Here is a 22,081-nt window from a genome sequence, read left to right on the forward strand (position 1 = left end):
AAAGTAGACCATGAATCTCAGGATTACTATTTACCTATTTTCATTTTATTTTTTTTATTTGTATTTTATACTGAGTATAGTTGATTTATAATATAGTGTTAGTTTCAGCTGTACAGTTATGCACATACATATTATCCATTTTTTTCACTCTTTTCCCATATTATTACAGACTATTGAGTAGAGTTCCCTGTACTATACTGTAGGTTCTTATTGATTAACTTTTTTATATATTCCCAGCATGCGTGCTAAGTCACTTTAGTCATGTGTGACTCTTTGCAACCCTATGGACTGTAGCCCACCAGGCTCCTCTGTCCATGGGATTCTCCAGACAAGAATACTGGAGTGGGCTGCCACGCCCTCCTCCATCCATATATATTCCCAACCTTCATTTTAAATCAAGTCAGAGAATGGAATGAAAATTCTATCTCTAGAAATCACTATTTGATAATGTTAAAATTAAATTAAATAAATTTTATAAGTAATATATGTCTTCTTTGGACTGGAAGACCCTCCTGGAATCAGAATGAAATCAAGTAGGTCAGAAAGAAGTTCAACTCCTTTACCCGATGACTTCCGTGTGAGCTAGGAAGAAATAAGAGTTTCCCATTTAGGCTGCCCATACGATGGTAGTCAGAAAGAATGTTTAATAGGACAATTCACAACTTAACTATTCTTTCCACACCGGCTTACATGCAAGAGAGGGAAAAAAAACCTTAGACTGGGCCAATCATTTAATCATTTCGTTTCTGCTAGCAATAGCAGGTAAGTGGCATTGATAAACCATAGAGCATTAATAATATATTCAAAGCATGTATCAAGGCTCAGACTGGAGAAACAAAGTCAAAACAGCTTGGGATAATCTTTTGACCTCTTATCTTTTATTGATGTACCCTTGGCAGATTCCTCCCAAATATGTTGCTTTGCAAATGGAACTGGAAGGAACTGGTTTGTTGGATCCATTGTGACTAAGAGACATCCCAGTTCTCCAGGTCATCATGTCATCTTTTTGGGAATCGTACAATTTTCTTTGGCCTTTCAGTCCACTGTGGCTCCAGACAGGAGCTGTCATCTTCTCTGATTTCTCTTCTCTCTCTGAAGGCTCCCAATCAGAGGTCAGAGGATGTCAACTAGGGCACGTCAGTCCAGCCAGTCAAATGGCACTTACTGCTTAAGATGTTTTCAGTAGCATCACTCACTCGGCATTAACTCAAGACAGAAGAAGCCAATGTTCATGGAGGTAGCAGCTCACATAGCAACTGAGTATTAATACCAGCGACTTTCTTCATGCAACTGATACTTACACAGGAATGGGTTTCCCTTTTTGGTTTTCATGACTTCTGAGAATGAAATCTGGCCAGCACCCAGACACGTGCAAAGGCTAAAATCTCTACCCAGCCGGGGGCGCTGAAAGCAGAACTCTGACCCTGGGATGGGTGCATTCCTTTAAGGGACTCTGCTCCATGCCACATCACTCATCAAGTGCACATTGTGGCTTTAAGCTGTTTGGGGGGAGCCAGCAGCCGCACACAGCAGATGCAGCACACCCTGGAATGCAGGCAAGGCGCTCACGGTGGCTGGCCGCTCTCCTCGGATCTGTTGGCCTTTGGCGCCATCTCATAATCTCTTTGAGCAACTCCTTCAATCTCTTCTTTGCCATCCTGTGGCTGCTGTTTGCATGTAACTAAACCAGACAGGACAGCTTTACCACTGGGAAGGAATTCACACCAGAGGCCGGGGCCCCACCTGTCATCTTCCACCTCCTCACCTTCCTCTGTCCTCCTGAGGCCCTCGCCCGCACTGAAGCTACTCTCCTCCTGGGACTCCGGCACGGGAGCCAGCCGAGAGACCCTTTTACAACAGTCATCTACATCAGAAGTCACTGTTCTGTTGGTGACAAGTAGCATTGGTAGCAAGAGAGAAGAGGAAAAAGAGTTAGGAAAGGAGACAGTGAAAGTCTTTGAGATGGAAAGGTTAAGAGAAAAAGTTTGGTTGCTATTCCAGAAGCTGGGTTAGTTAGGATGACATCCTCAGAATGGGATAATAGAATATGAACCCTAGCAAGGCCCTGAGAAAGTCAAAGAAGGCTGGCCTGACTCTCACCATGGAGCTGAGTGATGACCCTTAGTAGTCAAGGACTCAAGGGTGCAATTCTTACTAATTTCTTACTCCCACCCCCTCCATGCCTGGTCCCCATTAGCCTCTGAAACTCCAGCAGTGACTTCTGGTGTACCCAGGTTATTTATATTTATAGCCTCCTCTATGGTATCATCCACAAAGAAATCAAACCAAAGAAACTCCTCTGTATGTCACAGATGATCCACCATGTGCTTTGAATATCAAGGACAAAGCATGGAGGAGACTGTCCCAAGCATTGCCTCCTGCCACAAAGGGCTTTGCTTTGCTCCTGCCACGCAGGTGGAGTGGAGGTTCCTGGGAGAATCCAGAATCTTTTTTTTTTTTTTTCTAACAGAAATTCAAATTTTAATAACATGTCTACATGGAAGAGACCCAGGAAAACTGAGTAGCTTACTAAAATTGCTGAAACCCTCACCTTACATACCATCTTCAGCCAAAGACAAAAGAGGATGTGGGGATAGGGGTTTGGGACTTCCAACGGGAGGAAGGCAATTCACTTGGAGATGGCAGAGCAAATGTTTAGTAAATAAATGTTTGCTGGACCATGCAGAGACAGTGGGGTGCAGATCTGATCTCTAAGTTACCCTACCTCACCTAGCATACAGAGAATCTAGAATCGTATAAATGCTCTGTGCTCCGCTTAGTCACTCAGTCGTGTCTGACTCTTTGCGACCTCATGGACTGTAGCCCGTCAGGCTCCTCTGTCCATGGGGTTTCTCCAGGCAAGAATACTGGAGTGGGTTGCCAAGGCCTCCTCCAGGGGATCTTCCCAACCCAGGGATCGAACCCAGGTCTCCCGCGTTGAGGGCGGATTCTTGACCGTCTAAGCCTATACCTGCTTAATGGAAGAAAGACCGGTCCATAGATAGAACCGAATCCCTCAAAGAGGGCTTAGGCATTCACAGCTGGAAGCCCTCCAGTAAGAACAAGGACTGGTGACAGGTCTACAAGGTCTTTTCCCAGTTGATGCCTCACAAAGTTGAATGGTTACTCATCCAAGGAATCCTGACTCATAGGAACCCCCCAAAGAATCTTTCCACTTGAGTTCTGTTATATGTTTTTAAAAAGTAGAGGGAGGAGAGGTTTACTTTATTGTGTGTCTGCTTAGATATCCGAAATCTGAACTTATGATACTAATAACTATTTTTCCTCCCTTATGGGATAGGAGAGAGGGAGCATATAGATAATCTAGATTTTTATCAACATATTTTTAGGAAAAACACAAAGGGTATCATTAAAACATCCCATCTAGTCTGTTCAGTGTTGCTGATGAATAAAATAGTGCTTAATGCGGCCGAGGGAAAAAGGGTCATTTGCCAAAATTACTGGCATTCCCAGGCAGTGATTCTGGTGACAACAGAATCAAAATGGATGTCTTTTAACTTCACATACGTTTGCCCCCTGGGGTACTGACCTCCCTTCTCTGCTAACCAGCAAAAGAGCCTGTTAAAACTTTGTCATCTTTGGCAGTTTCTTTAATGTGTGTCAGCGAACTCTTTAAAAGCGGCAATGATTCCCATGCAGACCTCCTTGCACATGTAATGGTGAAAATACCTGCAGTCATTCTGTGGATTAAGCATGCGGTCTTCCTTTAAGTTGGACGTAGCCGCTGAGGCAGCAGACACAGAGCATATGTGAATCTTGCTGTCGTGACTGATGCCTTCCTCTGCATCCTCCCTTGGCCCCGCCCTGCCAATGCTGAGCCGCTTCCACGTCTGCTGATCTATCTCTGTCACTGGTCCAAAGTGCACGAACTTTTGCCTAGGGCTGCTGGAAGCTTTCTTATAGGCCCTCGCCTTGCGGCTGGCAAAGTCATCCCGGATGGCAGTTTCCGCTTTAATTTCTGGTGAAGGCTCAGGGGCACACGTGTGCTCCACATCTCCATCCCTAGTCAGAACCGGAAATAAGTTCCAAAGGTTTCTAAGGTGAGTACAGATCAAGGAAGAGTTTTTAAAATACAGTGGATGTATGAAAAATCTTGGATGGCTAAAGCAGAATTGCTTTTGCAGTGATCAATCAAATGAAGAAATGATCATTGCCTTGCCTGGGTAAATAGTGCTTCTACAACTTTTAAAATATCACTTCCAATGTCATAAATGACAGCATAAGAAAATCTTAGGTACAATGAAACCATTAAAATGATTTAAAAGTCAAGTTTAAATTCCTTACAAATAAACAAGCCTATTGAAATAAGCATTCACAATAAGTTGGCTGAATTAAAAAGGATGTTTCCTGCCCATGTGGCTTGTAATTTTTAGTATTAACAAGTTTTAACTCATGCAAAATATGCTCTGTCTTTGGAGAGGTATTTCTTTTTTCTGGCCATGAAAATAAAGAGTGATAGAAGGATAAGTGTTTGATTTGCTCAAAGTTAAATGATACCACTGTTAGGGGAAAACATGACACACCTCGTCTTTTCTGACACTTTCAGTCTCTCCCATGTCTCCAGGTCGGCTTCTGTTATACTGGCAACCGTGATAAAGCTTGGGGCCTCACGGTGAGGGCCAAGCCTCCCCTGAATTCTCCGCTGGGCCAGGTCGTCCTTGTAGAGATCCGGCACCTTCCTGAGCCCCTCCTCCGCAGGTTCACCCTCCTGGGCCCGCACAATACAGGTCACCCTTGACTTCACCTCTTCTGTCTGGCCCTGGTTTCTGTTAATTTGGTCCAGGCCCCCACATCATCGGAAAAATCAGGTTCCAGGAAGAAGAGAAGATAAACAGAATGCCAAGCACAGAAATTCAGAGGGTGAGCACAGAACGGAATAATGGAATGATGGAAGCACCCTTCCTTTCTCAAAAATGGAATCAATTGTAGCCTGGGTTACTATGCTACCCTTTTGACACTGTAACAAGACAGAGTTTTCCACCAGATAACAGTCTCTAGTTTAGTTTAAGAAGAGAAGCCAGGGTTCGCCATAAGAATATTAGAGATGGGAATGAGATTTCAGTTTGACAGTAATGATGCCCAATTCCCACACTATTCAAGTTACTATAATGAATTCAAGTTTTCTGATTGAATCCCTGAGCCCTCTTGGAATGTCTTTTACTGCAGCAGTAAAATGTTAGTAACAAGCTCTGCATGATCCAAATTCTAGGATTAGCGTGGAGATAGCTGGAACATTGCTCACATATTAAACATCTCAACCATAAACCTTCATAGGTATGCCAGAAAGTATGATTAGGTCAATGCTGAACAGAAAGGTTCAATGTTCAAACCCAGTCTCTGACTTCTAATAGCATTCATTAGGTCTGGTTAATGTACACTTGACAAACAGACAGGGTATCCTCTCTACTTGTATCCACAGCGGCAATACCTGTTTGTTTCTTATGTCAATAACTGTTCACCTTTATTAATGATAAATCTGATACTTTCTCTTTTTTATATACAGAGATGTTTTAATCAGCTATTTCTTTAAGCTCTCTCGCAAATTTTGTTTTATTTTTTCAACTTTTTTGGCCGCAGGGCAAGGTATGTGGGATCTTAATTCCCCAATCAGGGATTTGAACCTGCGTCCCCTGCATCGGAAGGTGGATTCTTAGCCACTGGACCATGAGGGAAGCGGCCTGATATTTTCAATTGTTCCCCTAAGAAGTGAACGTTAAATGGCTAATGTTGACAATATTATAATTTAAACTAAAACTGTGGCATCTATGTGCATAAACATTCCATCACATTAAAAGTCAGTTTCTAACTAAATATGTTCCCTGAGATAGAAGTTTTTAGAAATCTACATAAATAGGGCTATTCATTTTTTCCAAACTAAATCACCTGGATGAGTTGGTGTATTTACAGAGTCTATGCAAATAGGAAGGCTACAGAATTTTCTATTCGCTCTCAGTTTGGGGAAGGGGAAGCAAGGGCATAGCAAAAAGCCACCAGGGGGCTCTCTTTTTTTTTTTTCAACAGTTCTTTGAAGCTCTCTAGAGAGATCATAGGCTGTGTCCCCATAAACAGACTCAGGTGACAACAGACAAATGGGGCTGGAAATATCAGGAATTAAAATTGCATGCAGGAGAAAGGAAAAAAGGGAGGTACAACAGCTACTCCCTTTCCTAACTCAAGTTGCTGATTCCCATCAATATGTCTTGATGCTGCTCAGTTATCCAGAAGTTTTTGTTTCACTGGCAGCAACTGATCCCTCCCACAAGGCCCTCTGAGAATGGTGTGTTATAAGGCATGCCAACAAGAACTGCAAAGACCAAGAGCCTCCTGAAGCTAGAATGTGTCCTATAAAAACTGTCCCAGGTCTTCTATGCTCTAATCCCTGCTTATGTCCAGAGATCATTCATGTGTTTTGTATCTGGCGCTTCCTAAATAAAAAACTAAAATACAATGGAAAACATGAACTACTCCACTGATCTCAATGACTCTGCCCAAAGAATCACTTTAATTGTGTAAAACACAGTTGAGATATTTATATTCTTCGTTCAATAGATTATAAACCTCTTAAGTGATAGGCAGAAATATGGCAATTAAATAATAAAGATGTGAACTTTGATTTTGATATAAAGGAAAAGAATGATGAACTCTGCACATGGAAATTTAGCAGGCTGAAGACTTGACTGATTTTGTATCCCTCTTGGGATAAAAATCGCTGGTCAAATCCATTTCATTAAATTTTCCTTTCCTTAATTAAGAAGATGGAAGAAAAGCTGGGACAAGGAAACTCACTTAAAAATAATTTCCATGACAGAATGAATAGAAGTGTGTTAAATATCGGAGGACTTTTTTTTTAATGAGAAGTCTCCATCATCAGATGTCTAGGTGATCACATTGCTGTGAGGGAAGAAACAGCAAGCCTCATTTTTTTCCCCTTCCAATATCTGAAAGGCACTAATAAGATAGAAAGGTTCCTAGCTAAGGAATAACTGTGATTTCTGCCTGCTGTGGATGGGCTGGAGCAGCCTGGAGAGGCGGCTGTCCCTGCCCCATATCACAGAATGCCAGTCTGTGACACCAGCACCCACACGTGGTGTGGATATAGCACACCTGCACACTTGGGCTCCAAGTTTATTCGGTGAATTCAGCCCTGTTTTGGACACAGTCATTCTACTCCCTGCCATGTGAACTTAGAAGAGATTAGCTATCTGGAACTCCACCTGAAAACAAACCACCATTACTGATTACATGTAACCAAGGCAGGAAATAGAGGAACGGGGGCCAGGGTAGGGGCTATAATTCATTCACCTAATTATATTCTCTCTCTCTTTCACATACACACGCACACAGAGTGCACACCTTTTATGCTCTAGAGTTTTCTTTTCTGAGATTCCCTTTGAGTGTTGTTTGCTGCCATCTGATTTCTCTGCCTCTTTTTTTCGGTAAGGCCCATAGAGGAGTTGGTTCAATGGCACCATTGGCTTTGTCTGGTTCATCCTTGCTCTCCTGGCAGCAAAGTCATCTTTCTCAAGATCAGGCAGTCGACATGCAACTTCATCTTCTGATTCTGAATCTCTGCCGTGTTGGTGGACCAGGAAAGGGTTTTCTTTACGAAGGATAATATTTCGAACAGCTTCTTTCTCATCATTTAATTGCTTTTGACTGATAGGGCAAAATTAAATGGAACTCCACATGTGATCATACCAAAAGTTTTTAAATCCCCATTGTCAGGCAGACAACTGTCTTGTTAGTGAAAGGTCTTCTCACTATCGTTAGTCCAGATGACATCTGTTTACTACTTTAATCCAGCGTTGCAGAGAGTTAGGGTGGGTTTCAAAAGCTGGAATTTAGCCAGCTACTAGCAATACTAAACATTCATTTAACTTGCAGCACCCCATCAGCATGAGAAAGACAGGATCCTAAATGGCTCTGAAAGTGACAATCCATCTTTCATGAAATTGGGAAAAATAAGAAGCATTTAAAAAACAATTTTATGACTTTGTGGTTTTTTGGTTGCTGTTGTTGGTTTTCTTTTTTTTTTTGGCTGCACTGCACAGCATGTGGGATCTTAGTTCCCTGACCAGGGGTCAAATCCACACCCACTGCATTGGAAGCACACAGTTTAACCATTGGACCACCAGGGAAATTCCAAGAAGCATTTTTTTTTTGGTTATTTTTTTCTTTAGCACATTAGAAATGCACCCAATAGGTACTCAATTTATTTTGACTGACAGGGCAAAAATCTGAGCCACCAAGAAACTAATCTGGGGCAATGCTAATGAATGCAGCTATGTGACAGCACACCTAGGATGTGTACCAGATTGCAAAGTGTAAGAATAATTTTCCTGCAAAACTGAGCTAACCTGAAACATCTGGGATAGTCTATGACCATTTAAAGAGTGGACTCAGGCACAAAAGCTTATGTTGCCCCGTTCCCTTCCACCATCAATCCTTTCTTCAGGCTTTTACCCCCACTATTCTCCACCTTTCAGCTCTTCTTCTTTGTCATATGCTAGATTTCAAGTAAATTGTGTTAAGGCATTCTGTCAAAATGTTTACTTAGGACTATTTTCATTTTCAAAGAAATCTTGAAGGCCCCAAACTTTAAATTCTTGGAGAAATGCAGTTTAATGGTGGACTATTAGGACTTTTTATGCTGTTTGCTTTTGTTGGGGGCAGGCAGGGTGAGAATACAGTTGATGGTGCCTTTCTGATATTCAGACAAACTCCTTCCCCTACTCATAAGATCATCCTTGCTTCTAAATCATAATAAAATATTAAAACTTAAAAAATGATTGATTATCTTTTCAGTTCATAGAGATGATAAGTAAATAAAACATCTTGATTTCTAAAGGAAGTTCATCTACTTTGTATCCAATTTCTGAGAGAGGATTAAAAGTAAATTTTTCATGCTCATGGGACAGGTCAACTCAAAAATGAAGACAGGAGGAATTAGGTTGGCTAAGAGCAAGGAAATACTGTCTACACTGGTCGACCAGGTGGCCCACTGTCTGTTGTTATGCCTTGTATTGCTGCAGAGGAAGCCATCAGCTTAAGGTGACAGCAGGCCCTCACTCCACCTGGCTTCTGGAAAATCAAAATAAAAATCTGGGCATCTCTAATCATGCCCAGAAAACTCTTTCTCCCTGCTGACCACTGTTCTCAATAAAATTTTAAATCATGGAATTTAGAGGTGATGGGTAATGCTCCTTGAACAAATTTATTTCTTTAAAAAAAATTTTTAATTGAAATATAGTTGATTTACAATGTTGTGTTAGTTTCAGATTTATAGCAAAGAGATGCGGTTATATATACATATTGTATATATATACATGTTTTCTATATTAATATATATACTTTTCAAGCTTCTTTTCCATTAAAATTACTGTATTGAGTATCGTTCCCTGTGCTATACAGTAGGTCCTTGTTGTCTATCTATTTTATATATAGTGATGTGAATCTATTAATCCAAAACTCCTAATCTATCCTTCCCTCTCTTTTTTATTCGGTAACTATAAGTTTGTTTTCTATGTCTGTGAGTCCATTTCTGTTTTGTAAACGAGTTCACTTGTATCATTTTTAGATTCCACATATACATGATATCATATGATATCACATATTTCTCTTTCTCTGTATGACTTGCTTCACTTAGTATGATAATCTCTAGGTCCATCCATGTTGCTGCAAATTAAATTTATTTCTTAATATATGAAATACTTCCCTTTGAGCACCCCTGCTCTTCATCTCCCACCTGGCCCCTCTTGGACTGTGTTAACTTTCTTCCCTGCCTCTCTAGCCAACAAGTCTGGCAAGAACCAACTGGCATTGGCTGACTGTGGCCATAAAGAATGGTCAGTGGGAAATGAGAGGCCACTGAATCAATCTCTTCGAAAACTCATTATTTTTACTTCATTTAATATTTGTTAGAATTTAACAGTAAAATGATCTGAAGCGGAGTTTTCCTTGTTGAAAATTTTAAAATTGCTAATAAATGTTTCTATTTGTTATAGATCAAAAAAAAAAAAAGAAAACTCATTATTTTAGCACAGTGATGATGATAAAGAGGGTGGTTCATTATTATGGAGCACCCACCATGGGCCAGAATTCCTTCTAGTGTTAATTCATTTAACTCTAATACTAGCCTTGTAATGGTAGTGTATTAGCATCCCCATTTTATAGAGGGGAAACTGAGATTACGAGAAGAAATTTGCCCAAGGTCAAAGCGCCATTGCTTAAGTTACAATTCAAATCCAGGCAGTTTGGCTCCATAGGTCCTGTTCTTAACCACTCTACTATTCATTAAACAAAAGATATCTCCAGCAACAGTTTTGAAAGTGGAGCATCATGCAAAAATTAAGGCATTATCATTACTATGGAAGTAGGAGACAGAGAAGTATTTTGGTTACTAAATAAAGGGATCCTGTGAGTTGTGCTCAGAATGGAGTTGTGATTGGCATTGCTAGTTGCAGATGGCAAAGCTCAGCCAGGATTGACAATAGAATGCTAACTAATCATACCTTACAGTGCTTGCACAGCACTTTACAGTTTACAAAGCCCTTTCAAACTCATTATCTCATCTCATCCGGAGCAGACCCCGAGCTTGAAGCTCTCAAGTCCAAAAGCAGCAGTCCTTCTATTTTCTGACCAGAGTCCTGGGCTTCAATCTCTCCCAACTCAAGCAGAATTTTATGGAATAAAACATATGCATTTATGCAAACAGCCATGCCAATTTGAGCAAGGAGAATCTACTGCCTTATGCATCACGTGAATCCAGCCAGGCTACAAATTCCCTGGGGTGTTTCTTTTTAGGCTTAATGCCCAGTGTGGCAGGACTCATTTCAAATGATCTCAGTTTAGATAGGCAGGCTTAAAAAGAAGGGGTGAATAAAGCTTTCCATATCATTGGCCACTTAAAGCCACTCCCTGCCCACTTGAAAAATGATCATAATGACATTCTGCTAATTGCTTGAATCCTGTAAATTCAGAGCTTCAACGCAGACTCAGAAAGAGAAAAAATTTAATGACATAAATTCTGGGTTGGCACTGTTGGCTATGAAGTAATAAATAATGCATATAAGGCTAATATGAAGGCTTATGCTCACAGGTATCTAGTTAGCAAAATAGTTAAATGACTTTTTATAATGTGCCCTTCTTTTCTGAAGGTCAGTTTATTGTAAACCTTCAGTATACTCTACTTTGTTTTTTAATAATTACAATAGCTCTGAAGAGCTAGTATATTCCAGATACACTAACATTCAGGACAACCCTGTAAGATTGGAATTATGGGGACCACTTTGTAGAGGGGAATGTTGAGGTTTCCAGTTATGGTCATCTGAATGTAGGTAAAGTAAGTACATTTAAGTGGCAGACTTTGGCTGTCTGGCTTGATATTCATGGAGGAGGTTTGGCACTATTTTTTCGGAGTTATTCATAGATAAGTTTTGTTGAAGAAGGGGTTCCTCGGTAGGCCCAGCTCATTGCTTTACTTAGGAGGAATACAGTCCAATGTGATGTGAGAAGTGCCAAGCCCTGCCTCCAACCTGGCAACTCTGTCCTAAAACAAGTAAGGCTATCTTTGTAGGAGAGACTGTGGGCTCTGAGCAGGTGAGGGGGAAGAAAAGCCCTTGTCTCAAAGTTTCTGAGGCTTATATATTTCAAAGTGAGTGAGGTGATGATTTCAGCTGAGGAAGAACTGGCATTTTCTTTCACTCCCTTTTACTCGACAGTGCAGAAGCAACCAGCTCAGACTAGCAGTCAGTTTGTTCTATTGAAAGAAACTGGGCTCTCCAGAAAAGCCTGTTAGGCCTCCTGGGAATGTCACGGGCAATACCAGAGACCTCCCTTGTTCACGCAGTGCCCACCCAGGGCAGCTACATCCAGAGTCACAGAGGTTCACACACATCCTGTGTCTGCCTGGTCCCTGATCTCCCGGAATCCGTTCGGCAACAGTCAGAGACACACAGGCATCTGGTAAGGAGGAATACAAGTCTGGCACTTGGCTGCATCTGCTCTTCCTCCAAAGACTTCTAAAATGTCTATTGTTCCTTGGAGGGTTTTTCCCCCTCTCTGTGATTAATTACTATGTGCCTGAGAAGATCCACAGACTAGTAGAAAAGACTGAGTGCTGAAACATATGAAAACAATTAGAAAAGAAGTCCAATCACGTGAAACCTATAATTCAGTTCAAAAACAAGTTTACTTCTCCAATGGGAAACACCAAGTCGGAGAATTCAAATCTCCATGGCATTTTAATTCAGGGGAAGTGAATCTTGGTTCTTATTTTATCCTCTTAAACACAGAAATCTCAGCTTCTCTGGCAGAGGCTCATATTTGGGGGGTAATTAAGCTAACTACATCATAAACTAAAATCATAAACATGGAAGGAAAAGTAGTTTATGCATTTCTGACTTCAATGGCAGCTTGAATAAATACTAACTCCACATATTTAATAAGAAAGACCTACTCTGTCCCATGGTGCTAAGATACCTCTTAATATATTCTTTGACAGGAAGCCTGGGACTTCTCAACTAGAAAACTCATGCACTTTTGCTCCTTTTTATATGGTTTTAAAAATAATTCAAGGAGGTGTTTGAGAATACTTGTGACACAACCACCAAAAACTGGTCTACAAAAGTCAGGCCTTCCTCTCGTCTACATGCCTCCTTCCTCACCTGTACCTCATTCGCTCCCCATCTCTGCAAACACAGACTTTCTCAGCTCAGAAATAGGCCACAAGAAGTATCTGGTGCCTCTTGTTGGGTTCCAAGATGTGGTGGCCAGAATGCATTTGGATTGCAAAGACAGGAGAGGTTAAAATGCCTTAAGAGACACCAGCATATTGAAATGTTTCATAGTCTTATTTTCCAGACACCAAGAATCCTTTCCTTCTTCATGATATGCATTTCATTCCAGTTAAGCTACTTTCTGCCACATTGAAAGCAGGATCCAAAATGTGGCTAAATTTAGAATGGCTGTTGACTCTGTTGTGGGCTGCAAAAAGTAAGTGACAAAGACACAGAAAGGGCAGGCTGGTGGCATGGTATATATAAAACTTTTATGAGAGAGTTAGCAGCTGAAAAATCTATCTAGCAAATGAATTCTGGGTGTTTGGAGCAGCTGTGTTGTGTTGCTATTGGGAACATTCTCTGGGAATATGCATAATTTTCCTGAACTCCATTTTAAATGCTAAGTCAGTAGCTCTAAAGTATGACATTAACTGACATCTGCAGACATTAACTGACCTGCATATTTCTGCTATTAGAGCTAGCTTGGATAAAATATGGAAAAATTAAGCCAGATCCCAGGAACATGGACAGGAGCAAAAATTACCACACAAATATACTATTATTCTTCAATTAGAATTCATGGTTGTAGACTAACTACGATTCTAGGTCTGTGCACAGGATAGGAGCTGTCATAAAAGATTGCACTGTTTTATCAGAAAATAAACTTCCAATTACTGAAGAGGCATAAGACACTCATGGAATCCCCATCCTTTGCCCACTCTCTTCTCTCCTCCACATCACCATGATTCCAGGGTGTGCCGAGTTCTCTTCAGGTCTCTGCCCACTTGTCTCCCCTTGCTCTTTTGGATACTCTAAGATGACATGTCCATGGGACCTCAAAGAGTTGGACATGCCCCAGCAACTGAACAACAACACTAACAACAAAGGGGATGACATGGGGAGGTTCCTCAAAATGTAAAAATAGAACTAGATCTAGCAATCCCATTTCTGAGTATGTAGCCAAAAGAACTCAACCCAGGATTCCCAAAGGGATCTTAGCATGCCTACATCATTATTCATAATAAGCAAGATGTGGAAACAACCGAAATGTCTATCAAGGGATGAATAAGGATAAGGTTGTGTACATGCATACAATGGAATATTATTAAGCCTTAAAAAAGAATTACATTTTGTAATATGTGACAACATGGATGAACTTCGAGGACATTAAGCGAAATAAGCCAGTCATAGAAAGAAAAAAATGGCATGATTCCACTTACATGAAGTAGTTAAAATGGTCAAATAAGAGAATCAAAGAATGGCATGGTGGTCACTAGGGATGAAGGGAGGGTAAAATAGGGATTGCTAATCAATGGGCATAACGTTTCAGTTAAGCAGGCTGAATACATTCTAGGAAGTTGGTGTACAACATTGTACCTATAGTGAACAACTCTGTACTGGACAGTTAAAGATTTGTTCAGAGTGTAGACCTCATGCCAAGTGTTCTTACCACAATAAAACATTTTTTTTAAAGCACAAAAGTAAATGACAGAAGATATGAAGGACTTTATAGAAAAATAAAAACTCAAGTAGCCAATACACATGCTGTGACAGTCAATAGCATTAGTAATCATAGAAAAAAATCACTTTTTTAAAAATGAGATTTTAAAACTCAAACATTGGCAATTTTTGAAAAAAACAAGTAAAATAATAAAAAAGATGATGGTGTCTTTGGTAACTTTTAGTTACAGACTTCACAGATGTGATAAAAATGAAGGTATGTGTGTCAAGGAAATTAAGATAAAGCATTATTACTATTATTTTTTTAATAAATTCACTCTCTTATCTGTATCACTTATTACTTATTTCCACAGTGCCCTAAGCTTGAAGACAGAAGCAGGAAAAGCTGAAAACTGGTAAGAAAATATATTCCATTTTGATATTCTCAGCACCTAGCCTGGTCTTTGATATTCACAGATGCTCAAATGATGTTGAAACACCATGTGTCTCAAAAGGTCTCTGAACTGCAATTTAAAGAATATCTGGATTTATTTCTGTTTTTAAGATGTTATGACATTACCCTTTATAATTTTAGAAACCCCGAGAGTTTCTTGTAGCACAAGCACAGTTTTATGTCAGAGTTTTCTAGAAGCACATACACATTTAGGACAGACATGTTTATCTGTGGGATACCACAGACAGGAAGAATTACATCCTTGGTGTTTTATCAATACAAAGCTACTCTAAGATTAAATCCATATAAGCTAGAGCTGGAATTTTCAGTGAAGATCTAGACCACAGCAATAACCACACATGGAGTTGTACAGAGGGATGGAAAACGTTCTGTCAAATGTGTGGGAGGCAGTGGTGATGCTGCGGTCAGAGAATCTGAAAGTGGCCACCAGGTCAGCAGTAACTGGCTCAGAGACTGTTAAGTTACTTTCACTGATCCTCAGTTTATTCTGCTTGAAAAACTGGGTATATCACCTACCTTTCAGGATTCAATGAAAGAGCAAGTGGCAAAGGAATTTCAATTGTCAAACTGTTATGAATTACAATTTGTCCAATAAATTTTGGTCTCACTATTATCTGTGGCTATTACATGACAAAAATTAATCAGCTTCTCCAAACACTACATGAAACTGTACAACTATATTTCTCTGTGACTTCGACTGCTGAAGGTCTCCATCTGTCATGTAACTCGAGGCCAGCAGGACTGTATACTTGTGCCTTTGTTACAATTAAGAGAAGTAATTACTCCATTCTTTGTTTTTGAATCAATAAGTTTTAGAAATGAGTCAAATAAACCTAATCGTACTTACTACTCCCTTGGGACAAAGAAAGTAAGTGGATTTTTGTCAGCCAGCCACTCTTTTTAAAGACAGTGCTTCCCATGCCAAAGGAACTATTTTCTAGTGATGTGTAAAGGAAGATGAGAGCCATTTAGGAGTAGTGTGAAAATTAACAAGCCATAAACAGTTGAAAAATAAGATGTTATTGCCAGATATATCCTATAACCCACAAATGACTGACCACACATACTTGACCAGGACAAGGTCTGCTCAAGCGCCACAAAGCTCACTCTTTACCTCCATTTAAAATGACCAAAAATTCAGCAGAGACAGGCCTGAAGGTAAAGACGATTAGCTATTTCTATTTGCTCCATGTAGGAAATAATGATGCAATGGGTAAAGCAGGAAGTGGGAAAACAAGATGGAAACTCCACCACATCAGACAGATTTCAAAGCCCTGGGCATGCACAAAGCCAGCCAGGCCAGTCCTTGGCCTGCACAGCTAACCTGGCAAAGCGCTGTGCTGCTGGCATGACCTTGATTCCGGCTTGCTCCAGCCTTCTGCGCTTTTGCATTTCAGCTGCAGCTTTCTCTTCAGACTTGGGAGCTTGTGCCACCACAGCCCCCTCTGGAGGAGGCTGCTCCTTCCCACAGCTGGTGGGTAGTTCTGACCCACCGTCAGGAGGCTTCCCACTGGTGTCCATTTGGCTGACAGGGTCCTCTTCACAAGGAGACCCCGCTTCACTTTCCTCTTCCTCTATCGTTTCAGGATAGCTAGTGAGTTGGACAACATAATTGACCAAACTAACACACTAGGCTAGGAAGCAGATCATAGATCAGGTCCTGGTCATTCTGATATTACTTCCACTTGAAAAAAAAAATCATAGTATGCAACACTATTCTGGTAATGTGAAGAAAATTAAATGCAGCCATTTGTTAATTAATACAATGCATCATAATCTCCACACTGATTGAAAGCTATTTCAAACTTGATACGCAAAAATCTTTTCTGTCAGAAAGGCAAAATTCATGTTTTGTTCAATAAGTACAACTTTTAATAAAATGTTTACTCAATGGAAAATCATAGATAATAAAGGTAGACTATAAGAAATAACCAAGCAATGATCAGGATGGTCTTGCTAAAAGGATTAGACTAGACTATAAGTTTCTTTTATTAGACTGTAAGGTTCTTGAAGGCAAAGACTCTATCTTACCTTGTATTGGGTCCCCAAAGCCTAAAAGATCTACTACCTAGCACATGGTAGATGCTCAATAAATACATTCTTACTGAATAAATGAATGAAGAAATACAAAAACATAATCCGAGATTAGGGGAAAGACTGCTTACTTCCCTAAAGAGATGAGAAGTCCAATGCTTCTTCCATTTCATTAGGACTGTTTGTTTCTACCTATGACTCAAGCATGTTCATGCATCCCTTACATAATGCTTGAGCTTATGTCTAGATAAACTTCCATGTAGATAAAAGGTCTTATTGTACCTGATCTAACAGGACTGGGAATCAGACAGTCTCCAGAGAAGGATATGGATGACAGATCTGTTCTCAATGTCCTGATGATAGAGCTGTTTTCAAATATCTACTCATTAGACCAGTATAGGTTGAATACCTACTGTGTGCCAGGCACAGTTGTAAGTGCCTTCATCAAGCTTCTATCCTATTGTGACGATCTCTCTCTGAAGGTCTGTTCTTCCCACCTCCATCTGTAATCTCACATCAATGGTCTACAGTGGCTCTTGGGGCTCATTCATATCCAGGGGCCGTAGTTCCTGTATCACCAGCCAGGACAGGAGCAGCACAGCCCAGATCTTACCTGAAGGGTCTCTCCCCACCCAAGGGGGAGGTGGCGGTACTCCAGCTCTTCCGATATTCCTCTCGCTCCACCTTCTTCTTTCTCAGAGGCGCAGGGACATAGGCTGTCTGGTTGCTCTTGTTGGGGAGGTACTGGTTAAAAGGCACTGCTGATTTCGGCTCACCGTGGGATGTTCGCCTGGCAGACATGTCATCCTTCTTCACATCGGGCAGCTTCCGATGGGGCAGGTCAGATTCTGAGTCGCTCCCCCTCCCTGGGGAGAGAGGACGGGTGCTGAGAGAGTGTGCCGGGCTGGCAGTAAAATTCCAAATGGCAAGTATATACTATGGGGGATGTGGTTAAATCTGTGGGTTCCAGGGATTACTTCCTTAAATTATTCACTTAACAAATCTAAAGTATCAGTTAAAGTTAGTCCACTCTGGGAAAGCTCTCAGTTCTAATCAGGAAAGAAAAAAGTCAAATTTAAAAAAAAAAAAAAAGAAGCTTAGCTGCATCTGAGAGTTACAATTAACAACACATTTGCAAAAGGACTATTCACCTGCTCAGATTCTGCAAATCTCAAAAGAAAAAGTAAATTTATGGAGTTTTTACACAGTACTATTGTTGCATGTCTTACTCTGAACTAGATATTCTGAAAAATAAGAATTATAAAAGATTTATAATCCTTTGTCTTTGAGGTATCTTTAGCCAAGTCATGAAACACTTGGAGAATATTAGTTATAATCAAGGAGCACAGACATATAAGAACTATAGGAATTCAGAAAAATGACCAGTATGGATTATACCAAGAGTGTGCCTTCCAGGAAATGGCTTGAGTTATAATAAATGCATATTCCTCTATATCAGAGCCCTTTCTGGTACCCAGAGCTGGAGGCAGTTTTTTCCTGTCAACACTATGGCCCGATGATCTATTTTTCTTCTGGCACTTTATACTTTCTATTTTGTATTTTGAGAACAGGACTTTATACCCTTCACAGTACTTATCACATGGTCTTTGCACACAGTGGATATACTCAAACGATCAGACGAATCAATGAATTAGTCTAGCTTAAAAAGCATCCTATACAACACAAAGGAATTCAACATTACCAACATCAGCCTTTCACTGGGCAGTATTTAAATTATACTGTATCCTTGTTTCCTGAGTCTCATCTCATCAGATTTCTAACATCCATTAGACTAAAATTGTCATTAAAACATGCACTACTGTGACAGGCAGCCACCATCTGAATGCTGGTTGAAAACTCTTAATCAATGAGTGGCTTATAAAAAGGTCCTTCAACTCCATTGATAGCACATAGAAATTGACCTCTTTACATTTGTGAAAAGAACCTGAAACTAAAAGTCGAGAGATGTGGCAGCCTAGCGAAGTGGGTAGTGCAGGTGGTTAAGTCAGATCCACTTGATACTGAGCTCTGCCACTCACTGAGGCTTCGAGCGGTGCAGTGACCAATGCCAAAGTAACATAGCTAGTTTTCCAATCTATAATATAGTGAGGATAATAGTATCACCTACTTTGTAGCACTGTTGGGAGGATCAGATACGTGTGAAACTACTGGTACAGTACTTGGTCCTGAGTAAGTGCTTAACAAACACTGACTACTCTTTATGCTATAATAGTTCTGGATCTGTCACTGATGAGCTGTGGGCTCCCAGGGTTGTCTCTAATACACCTGCTCATCCTTTTCTGTAAAAATAGGAATGAAATAACTTGCCCTGGAGATTAAATGATTTAATGGCTTTTAAACAACAGTAAAAGTTAAAGCATTGACCATAAACAAGTTGTTCATTGTTGCAGATGAAATGTTCAGTTTATGAATTATTCATGTCACTGGCTTTCAGCCTCCCTTCTGGAGTTTTGACCATTTCATTACTTGTTGGTTTTTGATTCATAACTTAGTTCCCTTCTCACCCCAAGTCTTTTATCACGTATATCTGTCTCAGTATCATAATAAAATACTTAGAGCCTTCAGTGAATTGCTTTACAACAAACACTAATACTACCTGACCTTGCCAAGCACTTGGATTTGTTTGCCTATTTGATATTTTCCCCATGATACAGAGGTGAAAACAGAGGCTCAAAGAGACCCAAAGGGCCCCTTCTCCAAGGCTGGTAAGTAACAGCTCAAGACTCCAATTTCTGTTCTCCAGACTCCAGCCCAAGAAAGACCCCTGGGTGCTGGAAGGAGAGAAATATAGCCCTGGGGAAAGGAAGGATCAGAGTTTGATAAAAGGATATCATCATCGTCATCATATGCACTATTGCAGTTTTCTAACTTTGGGCACAATGCCCTCTGCTTAAAGTATCCTGAAGAGGGGAAAACCTGTACTTTGCTGAATAAATGAAGGAAAGAAAATGATTCTTCAATCAACTATGAAGGCCTAGCATGGAATAGAGCTGTCTCTATTCACTCCATTCTAAACCCCTATAATCTATGAAACTTATTTTGGTACAATATCTAAAAACATATTATTACCTATAATACACTGAGAGTCTCAAAATATGTTGTTTAACACATAAACAGATCACCTCCCCCTCTCTCCAATTACTCTTTGATAAATGTCTCAACAGACACTTCAAAAAGAGTTAATTTACAAATGCCCAGAGGCAGAGTGACTTAGTTGAAAGCACTGTAACCTTCTGGACTTGGAGACCAGGGTCTAATTTCAGCTCCATCATCGCCTAGCTGTGTGACTGCGGAATTTAAGCCCTCTGTTCCTCAGCGTCCTCACTGGAAATAAGGTAATAATACAGCTCTCATAAATTGTTGTGAGGATTACCTGAGATGTAAAGCACCCAGGTGTTAGAACTCTTCTTATCTCAGGCCAAGACGTCAAAAGATTTTGACTTAATCCTGAAAAGATGAAAATGTACTAGGGATGGCTTCTCCATCTATGCCCAACAGTGCACATGACCATGATGACATCCTTTTATCAAAGTCTGATCCTTCCTTTCCACTGGGACTACATTTCTCTCCCTTTCAACAACTAGGAGTCTTTCTTTTTTTTAATCTATGTTTAACATATACGGGCTTCCTTAGTGGCTCAGTTGGTAAAGAATCTGCCTGCTGTGCAGGAGACCTGGGTTTGATCCTTGGGTAGGGAAGATTCCCTGGAGAAGGAAATGGCAACCTACTCCAGTACTCTTGTCTGGAGAATTCCATGGACAGAGGAGCCAGGCAGGGATTGCCAAGAGTCAGACAAGACTGAGCGACTAACTTTCACTTTCACTTTACCATATATACCACCAACTCTTTGCTTTTTCATCTTTCTCCAGTACTTTAATTTCTCTCATTCCTTATTTCTCTCCCTTAACTAACCTTTTATATAAGAGATAAGAATATTTGTTTAACAAAATGCATTATGTTTATAAAACCTGTTCTTAATTTTAAAAGCACCCGAGTGGAAGATTTTGTATTTCCTCTTCAGTGGAGCTCACCTCAGAAGGCATGTCAGTGAAAGCGAGGGAGGAACTGGGTATCTGTCAAGCAAGACAGAGTGGCTGAATTGACCCTGGTGACCCACAGCTTCCTTACCAGGTGGCTCTTGTGTCCAACCCATAGAATCATGGCACCTCTTATGTGTGTGGCTCTTGACTATCCCTATTGAATGGGTCAGTGGGCCTCAGTAATAATAAAATGAAAACTCTCTCTTGACCCAATATGGAGTTGGAAAATTTCATGGTAAGACTTTCCTTAGTTGATTATGAGTCCTAGGAAGTAAATTTTCAAGAATTAAAAAAAAAAAAAGTTCTTCTAAATTTGAAAGTGTTTATTAGGACTAGCAATCTTCTTGATTACATCACTTAAAAAATATACCATAAACTCTAATGAAATAAAACATCAATTTGGATAAAATTATACCACATTTTTAAAGGCAGACAAAAAGTGTTGTTTTTCTTTAAAACCTCATTAGGTCTTGATTAGTTTACAAGAATTTGAGCCTGAAGGTATCAGGCTGATTGGTGAAATCTGTGTGTTAAGATGCTCTTTCACAGATGGTGTTTTGTGAAGCTCAATTTCATGTTTTTCTCTACATGGGAAAAACTGTTATGAAAAGACTCTGGCTTATCAACCTTAATTGCTGCAAATGAAATTGTGCCTCAGCACATATTAGTACAATATTAGTAATTACCATCTCAAATCCCTTCAAGATGTGGCCCATTATAAACTCTGAACCCCTCAAAGCTGGTGACAGAATAAATAAAGGATCCACATTACCAGTTATTAAAAACCAGGATGAGACAATAATAATTCTTTAAAAGAATCAAAATAATATGGATGCAATAGTTTAGTTATGATATGTTTCATAAAGGTAAATCTCCCTTTCAGTTATGTTAAAGTTCAATTAGATCATGCAGTTGGTATTGTAACTTCTAATACGGTGGGTGGGACTTAAGATGTCATGTAAAATTGTAGAAATGTTTTTCAAGCAGTTCACAATGCACCATGGAATTCTTTAGGAGTCACATACGATATGGCCCTGAGGCTAATCTATCTGCTGGCAAGTTTAAGTACTAAACAAAAGCATTAGTTCAGTCATGCTAGAATTTGAAAAATCTATTAAGCAAACAGAAAGAAGTGTGAGTAAATTAAGCTTTAGAGTGTAAGCTTTGGATTCATACTTCTCGAGGCTAACATTGTCACGCTACTTACAGTGATTTGGGGCACTTACAATGTTAGGATGGTTTCTTAACCTAAGATTCATCTGTAAAATATG

General features: G+C 40.1%; 1 protein-coding gene across 50 annotated transcripts in view; it reads right to left on the reverse strand.

The window, feature by feature from the left end:
* The window catches only part of LIMCH1 (LIM and calponin homology domains 1), a 385,789-nt gene that overhangs the window by 69,831 nt on the left and 293,877 nt on the right, over positions 1–22,081 (reverse strand). For 28 of the 50 annotated variants that reach the window (XM_081591125.1, XM_081591084.1, XM_081591077.1 and 25 more), the window contains one exon: positions 17,363–17,615. In XM_081591125.1, coding sequence (XP_081447251.1) covers positions 17,363–17,615 — 253 coding nt within the window. Of the gene's footprint in view, positions 1–1,569; positions 1,682–1,765; positions 1,885–3,690; positions 4,024–4,544; positions 4,788–7,374; positions 7,678–16,039; positions 16,307–17,362; positions 17,616–22,081 lie in introns of all 50 variants that reach the window. The other 22 variants (XM_081590847.1, XM_081590960.1, XM_081590991.1 and 19 more) reach the window with 2 other exon arrangements.

Source organism: Giraffa tippelskirchi, chromosome 1 (assembly GCF_054371585.1).
Source record: "Giraffa tippelskirchi isolate mGirTip1 chromosome 1, T2T-mGirTip1v1.2.pri, whole genome shotgun sequence".
Lineage (NCBI taxonomy): Eukaryota > Metazoa > Chordata > Mammalia > Artiodactyla > Giraffidae > Giraffa > Giraffa tippelskirchi.